The sequence below is a fragment of the Ictalurus punctatus genome, chromosome 19 (assembly GCF_001660625.3).
Source record: "Ictalurus punctatus breed USDA103 chromosome 19, Coco_2.0, whole genome shotgun sequence".
NCBI lineage: Eukaryota > Metazoa > Chordata > Actinopteri > Siluriformes > Ictaluridae > Ictalurus > Ictalurus punctatus.
The window spans coordinates 5,148,861-5,170,684 of record NC_030434.2 but is presented as its reverse complement, the minus strand read 5'-3'; the positions used below and the strand labels follow the sequence as shown (position 1 = coordinate 5,170,684).

Below are 21,824 nucleotides of genomic sequence, written 5' to 3'. Positions count from 1 at the left end.
CTGTTTAATCCTGAACCTCTGTGTCTGTGTTCTGGGTTCCCTCATCCCTTCTCCATAACAGAAAAATCTGGCCACCATGGATCCAGCAGAACCATTTTCGTCAAGTTCTACAGTGACTCCTAGAGAACTGCCTATTTGCTAAAGTTGAGAAATGTGAGATTCATGTCCCCATAGTCACCTTCCTGGGGTACATCAGCAAGACAGGATGAATCAAGGTCAAGGAGAAGTCCCTGGCCATCATCAAGTGGCCCAGGCCAACCACCCTGGGTCCATATAAAGGAAGTGGAGGTGGAGGTGAGCCTAGTGAGGGGTACCACTTAGCTCCAGCGTTTCCTAGGGATCACCAATGTTTACCGCCACTTTATCAGGGACTACATTCCGGTAGTGGCACTCTCTCTAGGCTCAGTGAGGCAGGACCCCTGAGGCAGAGTCTGCCTTCAACACGCTCAAGTGGTTGTTCACCTCTGCACCATGCTCATCCAACCTGATCCCTCATGGCAATTCATTGTGGGGGTGGACGGCTCCAATTTGGGTGTGGGTGCAGTGATCTCCCAGTGTTTGGCTCGGAACTTCACCCATGCACCTTCTTTTCCCGTCACCTCTCTAGCACCTACGATGTGGGGAATTGTGATTTGCTTGCCATGAAGATAGCCCCTGAAGAATGGAGACACTGGCTTGAGGGGACTGAGCAACCTTTGTCATCTGGGCTAATCATAAAAACCTGGCTTATATCCATACCACCAAACTGCTCTTCAGATGTTTTAACTTCACTATTAGTTATCACATGGGCTCTAAGAATGCTAAACCTGATGCCCTCTCCTGCCAGTTCACCCCAGAAGAAGATGCCTCATGCCCCAACACCATCCTCCCTCCAGCCTACATGGTGGGGGTAATCACATGGGAGATGGTTCGGAGAGCCCAATGCACCCAACCTGGTCGCTTGTTCGTCCCTGACTCAGTGCATTCCCAGGTCCTCAGTGGGCTCACTGTTCCCAATTTGCTGCTGCCCTGGCTCCAATTGGGCCTGTTGAAGTGACATTTTTGGTGGCGGACGATGGACGCCGACACCCAGGCCTTTGTCGCTGCTTGCACCCTATGCACCCAAAATTAGGCCTCTCACCACTGGCTGGCCCAGTCTTCTGTGACCCCTGTCTGTTCCCAGCCACCCCTGGTCACACATTGCCTTGGATTTTGTCACCAGTCTACCCCCTCCCAAAGTAATGCTGTCATCCTGACCATAGTCGAGCAGTTTTCCAAGGCTGTACACTTCATGGCCATTCCCAAGCTCCCCACTGCCTGTGAAACCGCCGAACTGATTGTCAGCTACGTCTGTTGGCTGGACGGCATCCCCCAGGACGTTGTCTCTGACCAGAGCCCACAGTTCATTTCCCTAGGGTGCAAGAAATTCTGTAATGCTCTCTGGGCCTCAGTTAGTTTGATAATGCAAGAGCATTATCAATCCTTCCGTAGCTCCCCAGATCCCTTCACATCCACCCTACCTTTTATGTCTCCCACCTCAAGCCTGTCCATGTCAGCCCCCTGACGTTCTGCTGGTGTGCTCACTCTCGGCTCACTTCCTACTACACCTAGCCTCACCTTGCCTCCCTGTTGGCTCATGCTCAGCCTCTGTCTCCCTCCCCCGTGGTGTATCAGCTGAGCGTCTGACCCTGACCACCCTATTTCAACTCACCTTTCTCACACTCCCTCACATCCTTTAATAAAACCTGTTTAATCCTGAGCCCCTGTGTCTGTGTTCTTCATTTGGTCCCCTCGTCCCTGTATTCTCCATAACAGAAAATATTTTCACATTGGTGTTTTCATGGTTTATGTATGGAAATGTGAATATCAGGATTAGTTTATGTCAGTAACAGCGTGAGTTCGTCTTTTTTATCCACTCACCATGTTGGTTTCTCTCGGATTGTTGCTACTAGAGTCAGCTACCTCGACAGGAAAGGTCTGCTCAGACATCACTTTCCCTACAACCCTCCCACCTTCATTTGAAGTGTGTTTTTCAACAGCCAAGTTGTAAACAGTGCCTCTGGGTTTGTCAGAATGGCTTAATAAATAAAATAAATTATTTTTATATTAGACACAATATAACTTAGCATCTGTGTGTGGGAAACATTGCTAGTAGTTTTGTATACTTACATTAATAAGTCCATGAATAAATGTTTTTTCTTATATTAATGTTGAAACAGTACAACAGTCTATAGGTTACACTATAAACAATTTTACCCATAACCTGGTTTAAACTGTAGACTAACTGTGGGAACTTGGGAACTTCTGTCTTGCCTGGTAGCCTTCAGTCTTACTGCTTGATCTGTCTAAAATAAACAATAAACATGTAAATACATGCAGTAAATAACAAATACATATGGTTACAAATTAAGACCCACAGCCAGGGACCAGTAGCAGCAAAAGCTTCATTACTGGTAAATGAGGTTTAAATTCTGTCTTTTGTTAGTAGTTCTTTATAATTATGTATTTCTTTTTCTTTTGTAGATAATACACCAACACTTCTACTGGTTCCCAAGCAAGTGGGTGATGAAGCATGTAAGTAAAAAATTTTTCATTTTAATTTTACATCAAAAAGGGGTAAAGGTGCAACTGTGTTTAACATCCATTATATGTTCATTGCAGGACAGTGAAGAAACCCTCTCAGGTAGCTGTCCTTTGGAAGAAGTACCTGTAAGTGTTTACATATCTTAAATTGCATGTACTCATGTGACTGTAGTATTTCTCTGAGTAAGACTGCAATAACAGTTGCAGGAGTCCACATCAACAGAGAGGCCTGCATCTGCTGCTGCTGAGTCTGCACAGAAAAGTGGTACAGAGCTGAGAAAAATATTAGACAGATTATTTCTTCCTTTAATTCTTGAGTAAACTTATTAATTTCTCTTCACAAAACGCACAGTATGACATCCATTCCCTATATAAAAGGAGTCTTCTGACAAAAATTTAATATATGGAACTTAAAAAGCAAAAAAAAAAAATAATAGTAATAATAATTTTTTTAAAAATCCTGCAAGAGATTGAAATGAATAACTTAATGGTAAAAATTTTTTAACTGAAGATAGAGTTGCGTCAGAGAGAACTTGTAAGATTTTAAAATGCTGCTACCAAACGGAAAGGGTATCATGAAAAGCTGATCTGTTTTTGTCCTTCCCTGACTGGGGAGGACCAAGAAAAGTGTTTCAGCATGGATATGGTGTATAAAGAGGCAGAGAAGTTTATTTGACAAGTCATCTGTGCTCCTGAATTCGATAGCAAACTGATCTTAGGCCTGAACCCTGAGCCCCACTACCAGGTGTTCGCTGGGTATCGCTAAATAAATGTAATATCCTGATTTAACATAGATATCCGGTTCTTGGTTTAATACCTAGGTATGACAGGAGCTGTTTGAAGCACAGTGGCAGTTCTAGGCCATTTTAAACTGGGGAGCAGGCTGGAAGCAGGTCCTCTGCCATTTTCTAGACAAGAGACTAAAATATATTTATATTAACCACATAATATAATTAATTGAGATTGAGATAATTGAGCATTAAATAGATAAAACAGTTTTACCAGCCTATTAGGGCTACACTATATCTGTATCAGTAACTTCCAAACCATACAGAATCATGTTAAGATAAAATTCACAGATTGTAATCTGTAGAACATGCCATACACTATGCCATAGACTTCATATGTCATTATTATTATTATTATTATTATTATTACTATTATTATTATTATTATTATTATTATTTAGACATTGATCTCTTCAGTTTAGGGGAATGTTTGAACAAAAACTATTTGAAATGTGTTTGAATCGAAAGCTAAAATATTTTTGGCATCATAAGGATGAAACTCAAAGCCCCAAACATATCAGCTGTTGACATTCTGGTGTATGAAATCATGTCCAACACTTATGCACCAACTTAAGTTTATTTTTTATCTCCCAATTTGGTCTCCTGCCAATTCCCACACACCAGCCATCTCTCCCCTATCATACAACAGCTACCATCTGGGAGGATGAAGGCTAACACGTGCTTCCTTTGAGACATGTGAAGCCAATCACACCTTTTCTAACTGCTGCTCATTCTGTTTTACAGGGCAGCTTATCTCCCTCTGAGAAAAGAGCTATCTACCCTCTTCCACATATACAGTGCTCACAGACACCCACAATTGGCTAGTGTCACTGTGATTGATGAGGGAGAGAGAATATGCCCCTCTCACCCAGAGAGCACATCCAATTTTAACTCCTTTGGCTACAGGCAGCTGGTGGCTGTGGCATAATTCGGATTGAAGTTCATGACCGCCCAACATTGTAGAACTACATATGAGTATAATTTGAAAAAAAAATATATATATATATATATATATATATATATATATATATATATATATATATATATATATATATATATATATATATATATATATATATCTCCCTGTCCGAATGAATTGAGATGTTACATCTGACCCCACACCATGTTACAACCAACCCCACTCATGGTCTCATTGTAATAGTTTGGTACTTTAATTTAATCGTAGATGTCCTTTGATATTAACATGAAAATGGTACTTGTTTATTATGGTAAAATAAAATAAAAATTGTTTATTGTGAGAAACTGTTTATTAAGATTTACAAATATTATAATTGACCAGTGGCAGCTCATCCACAGGGGCAGGTGGAGCAGAGCCCCATCATTTATTATGGTCATTCAAAAAATGATCATTATATAGTCCTCACTCACAATTTCATACGTTCTAAATTTTGTTGAAATACTAATGACCTCTTTTCAGTGATCAGCAATTTAAAATAATGATGCTATTTGACAGATGTAAGCTGATGGTCCATTGATTTGCTCTCTTTCCAAGATTTGTTCAATTACTGTGCCATTTAGCTTCCACAGAGTTATTAATGCACATAGTGGTCAGAAATGAGAACTGCACCAAGCACTAATAGAGGTCCAGAGAGTATCCCTGCCCCCAGGCTGTCCCTTTTCAGTGGAGGAGAAACAGGTGATAGAATAGTTAAATACAGTGTTGCCAGATTGGTCTTGGTTAAAAAATATTCAACAGATGCCAATATCTTGTTTTATAGCAAATAATGGGAATAAAATGTAATAATTTTTACAAAAAAATAAATAATGGGGACTATGGGGTAATGACCGCACATTCTAATTATGAAGGACACAAGTATTTCATATGTTGAGAAACACTGAGAAAAAGAATAAATTGTCTTCATTTTCCAGAGCATGTGAGTGAAGCGAATATTCCACTCTATGTGTGTGCTCTCCGCTCAATTGCTCAGGGCCCAAGCGAATGCTCCACTCATGTACCGCTCACGGTCAAAAAAAACAACGTTTGCTCAAATTCCGCTCCGACATGAAATCTCTCTGTAGTTTACGTGTTTCTGTTTGCAATAAATTGCTTGAATAAATGCCTCAATAACAGTAGTAGAGATAATAATTATGATATTTGTGGGTGACATTCTGTTACAGGCTGTGCCTTTTATTAACTGTTAATGTTTATTTCACAGTTTTTCAAACCAGCGTATCATAAAGTATATTTTGGTTTGAGCAAGCCATGCTGAGCCGTCTGAGCCAGCGGAGCGTAATCTTAAGAAAGGCGCTCCCTGCTCCGCTCCTGCTCGCATGCTCTGCCATTTTCCAAGTCCCATTTTTTTGGGACTAGCTTCAGGTCTTTTCTGTGTGTTTTATAGTAGGCATGGAAACCTGTCAACCCTGGTTAATGATATTAACTCAAACATGGGTAAACAAAGGCACGCCTAAAACTGCTTAAAACAAGTCTGCTGGCAGACTTTCCAGGCGACTGTATGTTATCAAATCTCAATTGTACATTATGGGGTTGATCTTAAAATTCACTAGAGAGTGGCGTATACCAGTGGTTTTCAAAGTGGGGCCGCCAGTGGGCGCCCGGGGGCCTCAACAATTTTGTCGGAGCCACCAAGCCCATCCCTCCCACTAGTATGTTTTCTCTTTCTCACTCTCAGACAAACACACACACACAATCAATTCTTAATGTAATGTAATGTAAGGATGTAAGATGTAATTATTAATTTAAAAAAGGGGGATATCTTCAGAAGTCTGTATTTTAATGTGTTTTAAAGACATCTTGCAAAAGGGGGACCTCGGTCAAATGTTAATGCCATTTGGGGGGCCTTGCCCTGGAAAAGTTTGGGAACCCCTGGCCTATACTATAGGCCTTATAGCATAATTCAGTTGTGATAGCATTTCAACTTTATTTTGTTATTGTTACACCGAAATCTATAATTACAAGCTGCTGTTGTTTGATTTAATATTAGGCTATATATGATCTGATAATAACGTGAAATAGCAATGTTTTGTAATGAGAACTAGACAGAGAGACACATGTTACAACTGAGCCCGCTCTCCCCTGTGTGTTACTGCACAACTGATCGCTCCTGTAGGAAATCAGATGCCTGAATCATTCAGTACACAGTAATACTATAGAGGATAAATATAGCTCTCTCCCTCTCTCTCTCTCTCTCTCTCTCTCTCTCTCTCTCTCTCTCTCTCTCTCTCTCTCTCTCTCTCTCTGCCTGTTTATCTGTCTGTCTGTTCCTCACAAACATATAGGGTCAGAAGCGCTTCCACTATTCACAAAGCATGTGGGGGTAAAAACGCTCAGGCAGACACTAGCCAGTGGTTGAATATAGATTTCACAGGTAGTTAAATGAGGTAACCACAGAAAACCTTAGGATTTGATTAAAGATGACAGTTACTTACTCGAGTAAAGTGGCCAACGCCACCTTCTTTGGTTTCCACCGACTGTTACTGAGGTGGAGAGGCAGCATTTACAAACTGCTCTACCGTGAATTTCTCGTTTTTGTTCTTCTTTACTCCATCTTTAGCTTCATCTACAGGTAATATACTGCATCTACCTGATCTCCTTCAAGACCATAAAACATCATTTTAACAGTGTGTTTAATATTTTCAATCTTTTTCCTCCATTGTCATTGTTCTTACACATTAGGCTCTTTTACATGTCATTACTTTCAACAGCTTTAATGCTGGAATTTGTTTAATTGTTGTAAGTAACAGTATTTACAGAAAATATCTTCTTTTTTTTTAACATGGAAATACTTCAATAGCTAAATGTCTAACAATTAATTATTATTTTGCTCTCCCAGCTAATGAATGAATGAATGAATGAATGAATGAATGAATGAATGAATGACCCCCAGATACATGCATACATATGCATGTCTATTGTATGTGTAAAAAAAAAAAATGATTAGATGTAACATCATTAATCTTAATAGTATATCTCTCTTACCTTTAGATGGGTGCTTACAGATCCTCAGAAGCGTTTCTTTGAAAAATTGTCCATATACTGTGATCGATATGCTGAACAGATCCCTGTCACATTTGTGCTTGGTAAGTTTTTACTCTTTTACTCCCAAGCTGTAATCTCTGCTTGTGCTGTCTAGACATGCTGAATGAATTTCATGAAGCTTTGGTGCAGTTACATAAACAGAACAGATATGTCCGTACAGTTTTACTAAACCTGATTAGTAACTCATATTCTTATGAAAAATGATGCTGAGAGTGTGTGGAACGACAAACACATGGCATATAACCATGCATGCATAAAAGTAAGAACATTGTTTACAGATTTCAGCAGTTTATCAATGTTAAATGGTCGTCTTTTATTTGTACGTGATATATTTGCTCTATAAGAAGTAGACAACCCTTTTTAAGCATATCACTGGCATCCCAGTGTGTGTGTGTGTGTGTGTATATATATATATATATATATATATATATATATATATATATATATATATATATATATATATATATATATATATATATATATATATATATAATTACTCTCTTCATGACAGTGTACCATCACGCTTTTCATCACACCCCTAGTTGGTGCATTTGGTCTGTTGACTGCTTTTGGGTGCGTGTTGAATATGATTATTTACTGAATGTTATTTTGATCACTGACTGATTATATTCACTGTTCATTGCCTGAGAATTAGTAAACAGTCTAATTGCATTTCTGCTGAGAACTAATTGAAGTAACAGGTTTTAATTCAACATTTATTGTTATGTTTATTGTTGTTGAACACCAGCATAAAAAGTTAGTTCCTTTTATCACTTACATTATTGCAGCTACAGTGTCTCACAAAAGTGAGTACACCCCTCACATTTTTGTAAATATTTGATTATATCTTTTTATGTGACAACACTGAAGAAATGACACCTTGCTACAATGTAAAGTAGTGAGTGTACAGCTTGTGTTACAGTGTAAATTTGCTGTCCCCTCAAAATAACTCAACGCACAGCCATTAATGTCTAAACCGCTGGCAACAAAAGTGAGTACACCCCTAAGTGAAAATGTAAAAATTGGGCCCAATTAGCCATTTTCCCTCCCCGGTGTCATGTGATGTGTTAGTGTTACAAGGTCTCAGGTGTGAATGGAGAGCAGGTGTGTTAAATTTGGTGTCATCGCTCTCACACTCGCTCATACTTTTCACTGGAAGTTTAACATGGCACCTCACGGCAAAGAATTCTCTGAGGATCTGAAAAAAGAATTGTTGCTCTACATAAAGATGGCCTAGGCTATAAGAAGATTGCCAAGACCCTGACACTGAGCTGCAGCACGGTGGCCAAGACCATACAGCGGTTTAACAGGACAGGTTCCCCTCAGAACAGGCCTCGCCGTGGTCGACCAAAGAAGTTGCGTGCACGTGCTCAGCATCATATCCAGAGGTTGTGTTTGGGAAATAGACGTATGAGTCCTGCCAGGATTGCTGAAGAGGTTGAAGGGGTGGGGGGTCAGCCTGTCAGTGATCAGACCATACGCCGCACACTGCATCAAATTGGTCTGCATGGCTGTCGTCCCAGAAGGAAGCCTCTTCTAAAGATGATGCACAAGAAAGCCCGCAAACAGTTTGCTGAAGACAAGCAGACTAAGGACATGGATTACTGGAACCATGTCCTGTGGTCTGATGAGACCAAGATAAACTTATTTGGTTCAGATGGTGTCAGGTGAGGAGTACAAAGACAAGTGTGTCTTGCCTACAGTCAAGCATGGTGGTGGGAGTGTCATGGTCTGGGGCTGCATGAGTGCTGCCGGCACTGGGGAGCTACAATTCATTGAGGGAACCATGAATGCCAACATGTACTGTGACTTACTGAAGCAGAGCATGATCACCTCCCTTCGGAGACTGGGCCGCAGGGCAGTATTCCAGCATGATAACAACCCCAAACACACCTCCAAAATGACCACTGCCTTGCTAACGAAGCTGAGGGTGAAGGTGATGGACTGGCCAAGCATGTCTCCAGACCTAAACCCTATTGAGGATCTGTGGGGCATCCTCAAACGGAAGGTGGAGGTGCATAAGGTCTCTAGAGACTCCTTCCACAATTGTTAAATAAACATCTCCTTACAAAAAATGCATCATCATTTAAATGATTATATACACAGCAAAAAAAGAAACGTCCTCCTCATATTCAACTTTTATTTACAGCAAATTTCTTAACATGTGTAAATATTTGTATTAACATAAAAAGAGTCAACAACTGAGACATAAACTGAACAGGTTTCACAGACGTTTGATGAGCAGAAATGTAATAATGAGTCCCTGAACAAAGGGGGTGGTGGGGGGTCCAATATTAAAAGTAACAGTCAGTATCTGGTGGCCACCAGCTGCTTTAAGTACTACAGTACATCTCATGCTCATGGACTGCACCAGATTTGTCAGTTAAGATGTGTTAAGAGTGTGAGATGTTACTCCACTCTTCCACCAAGGCATTTGCAAGTTCTCGATCACGCCTGGAGGGACACAGGGTTACATGTAATTTCCCACTGCAGGGACGATCAGCTGTCCTTCCTGTCTCCCTGTAGCACTGTCTCAGGCGTCTTACATTACAGACATTGTAGTTTATTGCTCTGGACACATCTGCAGTCCTTATACCTCCCTGCAGCAGGTCTATAGCATGTTCACACAGGTGAGCAGGAACCCTAGACATCTTTCTTCTGGTGTTTTTCAGAGTCAGTAGAAAGGTCTCTTTAGTTTCCTAACTTATTGTAACTGTGACCTTAATTGCCTCCCGCCTGTAAACTATTAGTGTCTTAAGAACTGTTTATGGTTCATTGAACAAGCATGAAAACCATTTAAACCCTTTCCAATAAAGATCTGTGAAGCTTATTTGGATTTTATAAAATGATCTTTAAAATATATTCTCCTTAAAAAGGGATGTTTCTTTTTTTTTGTGCTGAGTATACATTTTCTTTGTTAAATAGCACCACACTTTTAAAATTTGTTGTCCATGTCAGAGCTGCTGTTACAGAAAATTCATCAACACTTTCTGACCAATCAGAATTAGAGAATTCTACAGCTTTTTTTTTTGTTTGTTTATCATCATTTAAGTTGTAGGCTTGATCACAATAAAGTTACTTTACCAGCATGATATTGTATCACCAGCACAGTATTTCATAAACAGCCTTGATATGAGTTAACATATAACCTATAGCGTCACTCAGAGATCATGAGCATTTCTTTTCTGCAGGTTTCTACGTAACGCTGGTGGTGAACCGTTGGTGGAATCAGTTTCAGAACCTGCCGTGGCCTGACCGGCTCATGTTCCTCATCTCGAGCTATGTTCAGGGTCAGGACGAACAGGGACGACTGTTGCGGCGCACACTAATGCGCTATGTCAACCTCACCTCATTGCTTATCTTCCGCTCAGTCAGCACTGCCGTGTACAAGCGTTTCCCTACCATTGACCACGTGGTGGATGCAGGTAAGCAAAAACACACCTTTTAGAGCTTAATCATATTACCAATGCTTTGTAGAACGAGGAGCAACTGGGGCAGGGGCAAGAGCAAGAGTCCGGTACCTTCCATGAAACAAAATAGCAGCATAGCAACAGCTCGTCAAGTGCAACTTAATGGACTATTGGACTATTGTGCATTTATACTGGATTACATTTTAACAGATGTGGGGGTTTTTTTCCTGATGGAAATGTACAGGCTTTTCCATAATCGATTATTTCATTATTTATTATTATTCTTATTATGAGCTGCACAACGAAAGTTAAACTGATAATCACAGTTATATCACAGCACTGTTGAATTCCTCATTCTGACTGATTTTGATTCATTTTCTTAAGCAGCACAGCTCTGATAGTACTGTTGGCTATAAAGCGAATCATAGGTATATATTAATGCACTTCTTGTTATTTCTGTGTGAACAATTTACAAAGGGACTTTATGGTGAAGTCTCTACATGAACAGATGTAATAGTAGTTGTAAATCAGAATCGTTGACATGGTCAAGCTTTCTGTGAGGAGATGTTTGTTTAGAATTTTTAGGAGTTTTCTGGTGAGGGAACGACTTTACAGGTGTGATACAATAAACATATCGTTCATGAATACGCTAACCATCCAGAAACACCTGCGCACCTGCTCATTCAGGCAATTATCTAATCAGCCAAATAATCAATTTCAAAGAAAGTGGGCAAGAGAAGATTCTTCAGCTGTCCAGTTTTGGTGTGTCTGTGCCCACTTTAGACTCAGATCTCTGTTCTTGGCAGACAGGTGTGGAAACCGATGTGGTCTTCTGCTGTTGTAGCCCATCCAATTCAAATTTCAGTGTTTTATGTGTTATGAGATGCTTTTCTGCTTACCATGGTTGTAAAGGGTGATTATTTGAGTTACTGTAGCTTTCCTGGCAGCTCGAACCAGTCTGCCCGTTCTCCGATGATCTCCCTCATCAACAAGGCATTTCTACACACAGAACCGCTGCTCATTGGATGTTTCTTGTTTTTTGGTTTTTTTAGCACAATTCTGTATAAACTCTATAGATTGTTGTGTATGAAATTCACAGGAGATCAACAGTTTTGAAATGCCCAAACCGTCCAAACCGTCCGATACCAACAACCATGCTATCATCAAAGTCACTAAGATCACTTTTTTCCCATTCTGATGTGAACATTAACTGAAGGTCTTGATCTGTATCTGCATGATTATATGCATTGTGAAATGGCTGATTGGATAACTGCATAAATGTGCAGATGTGCAGGAGTTCCTAATAAAGTGGCAGGTGAGTGTTAAAAAATAATTGATTATTGTGGAACAAAGCATTTAATCAGCTAATGGCATCTGCATCACAACAACTTGTTGATCATGGTTTCTATAACTGTTTTTTACAGCTTCTCTTTCTATATTTTTATGACCAGAAGTACTTTGAGTAATATTTATTTAATTAACAATTCATCACAAGTATTCAATATTCATTCAAATATTTGAATTAAATAATCCTCTTCTGATTCTTGGCTGCTATCAAGGCTCCTTGATACCTAGTTTGTTTGCTTTGCAATTGTGGCCCTCAGATTGTACATTTGGGATCTTTTTGTAACAATATTTTGGGGAAAGGGAAAAAATGAAAGCACTGTGTAGTTAAAATAAAACAGAACTGCATATTTAAAACTGCTCTGGCATCCAATCAAATGATACTAAGTGCTGTGGAGCAAATAATAAAACCACATCCATTTGATCACTGCTGCTGATGTGGTTGATTAGGAGGTCAGGGCTTTTGGCTTAGTCTCTGTCTGATACTTTTCTCAGGCTTCATGACAATCGAGGAGAGGAAGATCTTTGAGAACCTCAAATCACCGCACCTCAAATACTGGATCCCTGTGGTGTGGTTCACCAATCTGGCCTCCAAGGCAAGGAAAGAGGGCCGAATACAAGACAGCATGGATCTTCAGATCATTCTTACTGTAAGCCTGCGCTACCTTTCTTTAATGTTTTAAAGTCTAATAAAGTCTTAAAGTCTAACTCTGATCATGGTGCTGGTGCGATATCAGGTCCTGCTTTAGTATCAGGAAAAACCTGTATGTCTTCTATCCCTGACTTAAGACAAACAAGCGCCCTTGAGACACTACAAACAGAGTCACGAGTCATCAGATATGCATCTGTCCAGTCTGGTCATCGGGGAAGAATTTTAACATGATACTGCTGCATTATGTGTAGCGGTTTTACATCAGGTCATTCTTAAAACCTCTACTTTGACATCTTCTAAGGTAATTGGGCAATAGGGAAATGAATAAACAAAGTAGTTTATGTAAAAAGTTTGGATTTAGATTGCAGGAGTGACCCACTGGCATTGTAATAATCATATTGCATCAGTGCAAAGAGTAGATTTGTCACCCTAACAGGTTGTGTAAGTCAAAATGTTGGATACATTCCCAGAGCATGACCAGTCTGGAAAGCTAGAATGATACCAGGATATTTGTCGTAACTGTGTGCATAAGCCTGGGTTTCCTCTACAGGCTAATCTCTAAGAATGAGCTCAGACACAAATGTAGTCAGGTTACTGTGAAGTGGAAACTTTTGTGCAATTTGTGGAGCCTTAGCTGAACAGGGATCTAAAGATAGAAGATGACTAACAGACTGCCTGTGGGGTTAAAATCAGCGTTAGACTTTGACATTAGCCTGCAATATGAGTAGCCACCAGGACTTTTCTGTTTGTGTGTTCCTTCAGGAGATGAACAAATTCAGGACCTGGTGCTCTACTTTGTTTGGATACGACTGGGTTGGGATCCCCTTGGTTTACACACAGGTGAGGGTTTTTCCACATAAACAATTCCTGACTTTTCCATCTGTTGTAAATACTCTGTATAGCTCAGCCAACCAGAGACAACACACATGAGCACTCTGTCCTTGTGAAGCAATAAACTTTCAACGCTCGGTGAAGCTGAGCTGGATCAAACCAGACTGACTGTATCATTTGTCCTGGTGGCCACATGAGACTTTACCCTTTCCTGAGGACAGAGAAGCATCGCTAATTGCATAGTAAACATCCATACATTTACTTAATTTGCTGAATTGCTCCAGACAGAAACATAATGAAGTCATGGACAGTAAGAGTAATGACAAACTGTGGATTCTTCTTTTCTCTCTTATTAGGTTGTAACGTTGGCCGTCTACACATTCTTCTCAGCCTGCATTATCGGCCGACAATTTCTTGACCCTGCTCAGGGTTATCCAGGACACGACCTTGACCTTTACGTGCCCATCTTCACATTACTGCAGTTCATCTTCTATTCTGGATGGCTTAAGGTCTGCCAGACACACCACATTTCTAGATTTTTTTTTTTAAATATATTTTGGAACAGATAAAATCACTACCAATTATGCCAAATGAAACCAAAAAATTAACTCCCCAAAGGAAAAAAAATAATAGCATCCACCAATAGCAGCATCTTATTGTACAATTTCATATAGTCACACAGACATTTGCATACTATACTTGTCATCCTGGAACGTTGGACATGAAGTACAAAAAAGTCTGACTAATAACAGATGATCTGGTTTTAATTATATTCATAAAGATGCACAACCAGTAGATGCTGTTCAATAAGATGATGAATGTTAATGTGGGAAAATTTAATCGGACAAGCAGTTGCTATCTTAGCAGTATAGTATTTAGGCGTGTCCTTGCATTATAGAAGTAATTGTCTCATATAATAATAATAATAATAATAATAATAATAATAATAATAGTAATAATTCCTTAGTTTTATATAGTGCTTTTCTAGACAGTCACTTTACATTGTATGTGTGTGTGTGTGTGTGTGTTCGGGGGGTTCTCCTCAAACACCACCAGTGGGTAGCATCCACCTGGATGATGCGATGGCAGCTATAGTGTGCCAGAACACCCACCACACACCACCATCTCTACTACTGGTAGAGAGGAGAGAGTGATGTAGCCAATTCAGGGATGGAGATTATTAAGGGGCCATGATAGAAAAGGCCAATGGGGGAATTTCACCAGGACACCGGGGTTATACCCCTACTCTTTTTATGAGAAAGTGTCCTGGGATTTTTACTGACCTCAGAGTGTCAGGACCTTGGTTTAAGGTCTCATCCGAAAGACTGAAGTAGGAAGTGTTAGTGTCATGAATATGCTTCACCAATCATCTAAGAGGCTTCTTCAGTTCTACTAAATGCTAAATATTAAATATTCAAGATATTTTCAGTAAGATGTCTTTTGCTAAGATGACATTTTTTGCAGTGTATGACATCCAGAGGTGTAAACTGGTATGAAACCACTGGGGTAAACAAGCCAAAGACAATGTTGTATGTAGGCAATAGATGGTGCTGCAGACTACTCTGTCTGTTTATAGATATTATTCCTGCTGTTATGAGTTGTGTGCTGAAATGTCTTGTGTTCCTCATTGCAAGTATGAAATGAGCTAAATGAAATAATTCTTTCTAATTTCTAGAAAGAAGCCAAATTATCTGCCAGTAGAATAATAAGATCTTATTCTATATTAATAATATATAATAAGATAATATATAACAAGATCTTGAAAGATCTTATTATATATTAAGATGTATATAATATATAATAAGATCTTGCAAAATCTTATTATAATAAGATATCTGGGTTTGTTGCAGTGTATGCACTTACCACCTCAAGACATTCAGCATGACCTCAAGGACCGAAACCGTTCACAGGCATATTGCTTTGTAACCAGAATTAGATTTTGTGTTCCTTGAAAAATCATTACCTGTGAAAACATCCCCATCTATTTCCTCCACATGCTGCTTCAATTACTGAAAATGAGGAGACAGTAAACAGAGCTCGAACATCATCCATCCAGACATACTGGACAGACTCACATATAAAATAATCTAATAATACACTCAATAAATATATCTGCCTAAAAGTGGTTTATGGAAGCTCTCTGGACAGAAATTAGTTGGGTATGTCATTTCTTCATTACTCCTAATACTTAGTTAAGCCTTCCCTACCCTTAATAACACCACTGATACTGTCAGGTAAGAATTTCACCAGTTTCTTGAGATCTTGTTAGATTTTGCCCACTTTCCCATTGAGTGTGTTTCCAATTTCTGCTGGAGTTTGTGGTGTTTCACCTGCTATTAAAAATTTGCAAATAAAGTTTTCTATGGAATTGGGATCTGTAGGCCAACTTTGGCCCTTTTCACTATAAAAGTCATCATCCTGGAACATGGGAGTGAAAATGTTTTGTTTGGCGATGAAGCACAAAGCACAACTTCGATGTCTGACCAGCAAATTACAATCAGATTTTAAATTATATTCGTCCAGGTGCACAGTCTATTGATGTTGTACAATAAGGTGCTTCTATGTTTTGTTCAGTGAGCTTAAAAAAAAAACAATTATGTAAGCCTGGCACATAAAAACAGTACAGTGCACTAATTAAAGTGTGTATCTTTTTATTTTTTTATTTTACATATCAGGTAGCAGAACAGCTCATAAACCCATTTGGGGAGGATGATGATGATTTCGAGGTCAACTGGTGCATTGATAGGAACCTCCAGGTTTGTCACATGGATGCATGGTAGTGCATTAATTTACTGATATACATTATACTGATATGCCACGGTGGTATTGTCTTACGAGTGTAAGCATTAGGTTATGTTACAAGGACTTCAGCTACTGACATGCCAGATCCTAAGCTTTGGTTCAGCTGAAATTTATACAAACCTATAAAAGGTATAAAAACTGTTCTTGTTTTGAAAATGTAAGGTAATGACAATAGTTGTAATGCTGGTAGGTGTCACTGATGGCAGTGGATGAGATGCATATGAACATTCCCCACATGACTAAAGATATTTATTGGAATGACAGTGATGTACGGCCACCGTATACCCGTGCTGCCGCGGACTACTGCATCCCATCATTCTTGGGCTCCACTACTGATATGAGGTGAGCAGGAATCTCCCAAACACCCACAGATATGGCCAAAAGTATGTGGACACCTGAACCTGTTCCAGGCCCAAACCTGTTCCAGCATCACAATGTCCCTGTGTAAAAAGCGAGCTCCTAAAACATTTGTTAAGGTTGGAGTGGAAAAAAGTGAGTGTCCTGCACAGAGCCCTGACCTCAACCCCACTGAACACATTTGGGATGAACTGGAACATCGACTGCACCCCAGACCTCCTCACCCAACATCAGTGCCTGACCTCACTAATACTGTTGTAGCTAAATGATCACAAATCCCCACAGTCACACTCCAGAATCTAGTGCAAAGCCTTCCCAGAAGAATGGAGGTTAGAATAACAGCAAAGGGGGCCAAATTCTGGACTAGTATGTTCAAAAAGCCCTATAGGTGTGGTTGGGAGTCCCAAATGTTTGGTCATATAGTGTTGCTGCATGAACTGTCAAGTAGACCAAGTGTCTGTCAGAATTTTGTTATATCATATCATAAACAGGATGTGTTTAATTTTTTTGCAGTCTCTCTGAAATATTACAGAGCGAGGACAACAATACCAACAACCCACGGGTGCAGGCCACAGTTCTGGGCCGCATGCGTCGCTTGCTGAGCGTCCAGGAGCCCATGGATCTGCACATGCGGCCAGCTTTCAAACGCCACAGCAGTGACATCTCCAGCTTCTTACGGTTTAATCCAGACCACAATTTTCACGCCAGAGTGGAGGAAAACATGCAGACTAACTCCAAGCAACATTTTAACACACACTTTTTCCCTCTTTCCACTGTCAAAGAGGTGAACAGCACCTCACCTTCTCCTGAAACCTCGATAAACACCCTTTGTCCCAACAATATACCTTCAGTAGTGATTAGTGAACCCCATCTAGGAGACTTCAGTGACAGTGGCAGTGTTGTACAGGAGCACACAGAACGTACACTATCTGAGGAGTCTTCATTAAAGTCAGCTGAGGTCCAGCAACATTGTGACAAGCATCTTGGAGAAGAGGTGAACAGAGCAGAAGGCATTACAAACAGAGAATACAGGAGGTTTGGCCGCTTTTCTCCAGCTAGTAAGATGAAAAGGAATCAACCGTCATTTCAGCTGTCGAGACAGAACTCGGTGAGCTCCACAAACAGCTTTCCGAGCCCCAAAGATGTCCTGAGCAGGAAAGATCACTCTACAGATCAAACTCTACAGTTTGATTCCACACATCCACAACAAACATCTGAAACTGTAGACTCAAGCAGCCAAGAGAAAGAACCAAGATGGCCGAAAGCTGCTCTTTGAGAATTCAACCTGGAATGTTTGATCTAAACTCAGGTGACCCCAGCACTGGTCGTAACTCTGATTCAGATTTTCATGTCCTTGGAGTCAGACACTTTTAGATGATATACAGAAGTCAGTTATCTTTACAGAAGTCCTGATCGGCAAAGTGTGAAGAGAATATGTGTGTGACAGAGGATTAAACAACATTAAAAAGACTGACATGATTTATATATATTATTTGTTGATAACTTTAATATTGAAGGGTTAAATGCATTTTTGACAAAAATCAAATGCACTGAAATGAGCTTTCCAGTCATGTCCAGATGTTCTGCTTTTAAAGTTTATATAATAAAAAAATCATCATAGTAAATATATCTTGAATACAGGCTAATTTAACTAATAATTCTCTTTTGTAGGTTATTTCTAAACAAACAGGCGATTAAGACTATTTCGAGATTTTCTGTTTCTAGCATGAAATGTTCTTATTCTTTTTGCTAATTGTTTAAAATGAGCAAGAATGATCAATGAGCCAATAGGATGAAGCTGTTTCAAGCTTGAAATTACTAAATGTGTAGAAATAGGTTTAATAATCTTAGAATTTGGTTTATCGTTATAATAGGAAATACTAGATAAATCAGACTATATTAATATATTTTCACTTGCCAAGATGTCATTTTTTGCAGTGTATTTTAGAGTAGAGGATACAAGTGTAATTTTTCCCAGTACATAACTTGTAGCCAATGCTAATTAGTTTGGGTGTTGGTTGTGTTGACATTAGGGATGTCACCAGAACCGATACTTCGGTAAAAAGTCGGTACCAACATTCTTAAAACGTGACGGTACTTGTTTTTCTGTAGTAGCATTAGTACCGTTTGTAACGAAAGTACCGGAAGTACAGGAAGTACAGAGGTTGTGATTCTTCCAGACCTGAAGGGGGCAGCAAATACGTGCAAGTGTTTTAGTCGGTCCACAAGTGGTGAAGAGGAACGCCTACAAGCACACGGGAAAAACTACAAAAGATCAGCTTAGCTTAACAAGTTTAGTTCCGCCCCCACTCATTGAGAGGAAAGCTAGTATCTGTGTGCAACCGATGCTATCGTTCATTTCAAACAAAGCGAGGAAACACCTGGAATTTGGCGAAGCACCTGAAAGACGGTCCTATATTATATTTGTTTGAGGCAGCTGCATTGTTGCCGTGAAACCAGATAACGTTATGCTCCATGTAATGTAACGATAGCCAGTTATTTGTTAACGATGCGAACACATTGCAGTGTTATAAACTACCTCCTAATGGGCACCATGCATCGTCATTCAGCCCGTGTCCTGTCAACAAAATGTAGCCTAATGTCACTAATAATTATTCAAATATTCATGCTTTTAATAAATCTTTTTGGCCTGCCACCACATCAGTGAATTTAAACGAATGCTTGCATTCAGAGTATAAGGGTGTGAGTGCGTTTAGGAGTGCACCTTCAGAGACTCATTATCAGACAGTGTTTGATAACTAAAATGCCCCCCCCTCTCTCTCGCTCTCTTTCGCCAGTATCAGCCAGAGGAGGATGTCCTCCAGGAGAGTTTTTTTATATTTTACTTTTTTAAGTTTATTTTTACACCACACCGTGGTATCGACTTTCGTATCGTGTACTTTTGGTGGTATCGGTACCAACTACTAGATTTTTGGTATCGTGACATCCCTAGTTGACATGGGAATGACCCATAACCCATTAGCTACGGATTATAAATCCTGAAATCTGGCTATTCATTTTAAAAGATTCCAAATAACATCTTAAGAATTATACTATATTTCATCCCATGTGTTTAAGATGCAAGTAAATAACAGACAAACATGTTGAAGCGTAACTCAAGTACTTGTCATTAATTATACAAATGACAAACTCAGAAATGATGCTTTTCTAAGGAAAATATTTACTTCATATAAAGAAAAGCTCAGACAGGATCTTTATGCTGGAACTGTAATAGAACAGAAACAGTGTTTACTGAAGCAACACGAGTACAGTATAATGCAGTGTGAATTCAAAGATTGCATCCAAAATCAAATCCAAACACTTTTTTTCCCATATAAAAATAGTTGCATCAGATCCAGAAATAAAAACATGTGGCAGCATGTTTTTTTTTTTTTTTTTTTTTTTTTTTTTTAAACAAAAAGGATTGAACACATTTAACAAATAATAAATACAATTCAATTCTTTGGAGATACAGTGCAGGTGAGATTCTGGGCAACATATCATCATTCGCTATCTGGACAGCTGACAAACTCTCCCACAACACATAATTTAACCCCAAACAGCTTAAAGCAGTGCAGGCTGTGATGGTAGAGGATAAAAACGCAGCCACATGTCTTTACAAGGCAGTAAATCTACATATGTATACAGTGGGGGAAATAAGTATTTTGACGTGTCATCATTTTTTTTCAGTAAATATATTTCCAATGAGGTTATTCACAAATTTTCACCAGACATCAGTATTAACTCAAAAACCCCGGAAATATAAAGAATTCATTTTAAAGAACATTAAAGTCCATAAATGAAGTTGTGTAATAAAGTGAAATGACAGGAATAATAATAATAAAAAAACACTAAGAAAAAGCAGTTCTCCAAGGCAAGGAACCAGCTGAAATCCGTAAGTAATTATACCCCCTATCTGTGCACATTAATTTCAGCTGGGTTAGTAAATTGATGGTCTGTAAAAAGGATTTTCGTTACCAAGGTGTCAGACAAGAAACATCTCATGATGGGGAAAAAGCAAAGAGCTCTCCCAAAATCTTCACAACCTTATTGTTGTGAAACATATTGATGGAATTGGATACAGATGTATTTCAAAACTTCTGAATCCTCCAGTGAGCACCACTGGGGTCATTATCCACAAGTGGAAGCGACATCACTCCGTCATCAACCGTCCACGCACAGGAGCTCCTCGCAAGATATCTGACCAGGGAGTCAGAAGAATAGTCAGAAGAGTAGACCAAGAGTCAAGGACCACTCGGAAAGAGCTCCAGAAACACTTGGAGGCAGTAGGTGCCATCGTCACAGAGAAAACAATAGGCAATGCACTCCACTGCTCACGCTCACACGCAAGACTCCATTACTAAAGAAAAGGCATGTCGAAGCTCGTTTAAAGTTTACTACAACTCATTTGGACAAGCCTATGAAATACTGGGAGACCTTCCAGCAGGACAACGATCAAAAGCACACAGCAAAGGAAACTCAATTGGTTTCAGAGAAAAAAAATCAAGGTGTTAGAATGGCCCAGTCAATCACCTGACTCGAATCTAATTGAAGAAGATTTAAAAACAATATGTATTTGTTTAGAAGAACGGGTCAAAATCACACCTGAATACTGCGGCCCATTATTTTCTTCATACAGGAAGCGTCTTGAAGCTGTTATTACAAACAAAGGCTTCTCCACTAGGTATTAAATACATTTCAGTTATCGTGTTCAATACTTTTTTCCCCGTGTCATTCCAGTTTATTACACATAACTTTATTTATGGCCTTTAATGTTGTGAATTCTTTATATTTCCAGATTTCTTGAGTTAATACTGATGTCTGGTGAAATTTTCATGTGAATAGCCTCATTGGAAATATATTTACTGAACAAAAATGTTGACGCGTCCAATACTTATTTCCCCCACTGCATTGCTAACATCTATTTGTGATCAGTTTTCACTGGTCCACCTGTAATCCTCCATGAAAACCTCTTTAAGTACAATTACATTAGAGCTCTCACTCTCCCTCTTACCTAAGAAACAGAACAAAACGTTTACAAATTATTATTTAACGCACAA

The 21,824-nt window shown here is 39.4% G+C and overlaps 1 protein-coding gene across 2 annotated transcripts; it reads left to right on the top strand.

Moving 5' to 3' along the window:
* The first annotated feature begins 2,460 nt into the window (after nucleotides 1-2,460).
* LOC108280073 (bestrophin-3) lies at nucleotides 2,461-18,848 on the top strand. 2 transcript variants are annotated; one of them, XM_053688314.1, is made up of 10 exons: nucleotides 2,461-2,553; nucleotides 2,641-2,688; nucleotides 7,315-7,409; nucleotides 10,560-10,793; nucleotides 12,618-12,772; nucleotides 13,537-13,614; nucleotides 13,962-14,114; nucleotides 16,281-16,361; nucleotides 16,598-16,749; nucleotides 17,278-18,848. In XM_053688314.1, coding segments are annotated over exons 1-10 (1,761 nt in total). In that variant the 5' UTR covers nucleotides 2,461-2,551; the 3' UTR covers nucleotides 18,041-18,848. The 2 variants fall into 2 exon arrangements, with proteins under 2 accessions (XP_053544289.1, XP_017350326.1); XM_017494837.3 differs by lacking the exons at nucleotides 2,461-2,553; nucleotides 2,641-2,688 and adding an exon at nucleotides 6,577-6,895.
* Nucleotides 18,849-21,824: the final 2,976 nt, after the last annotated feature.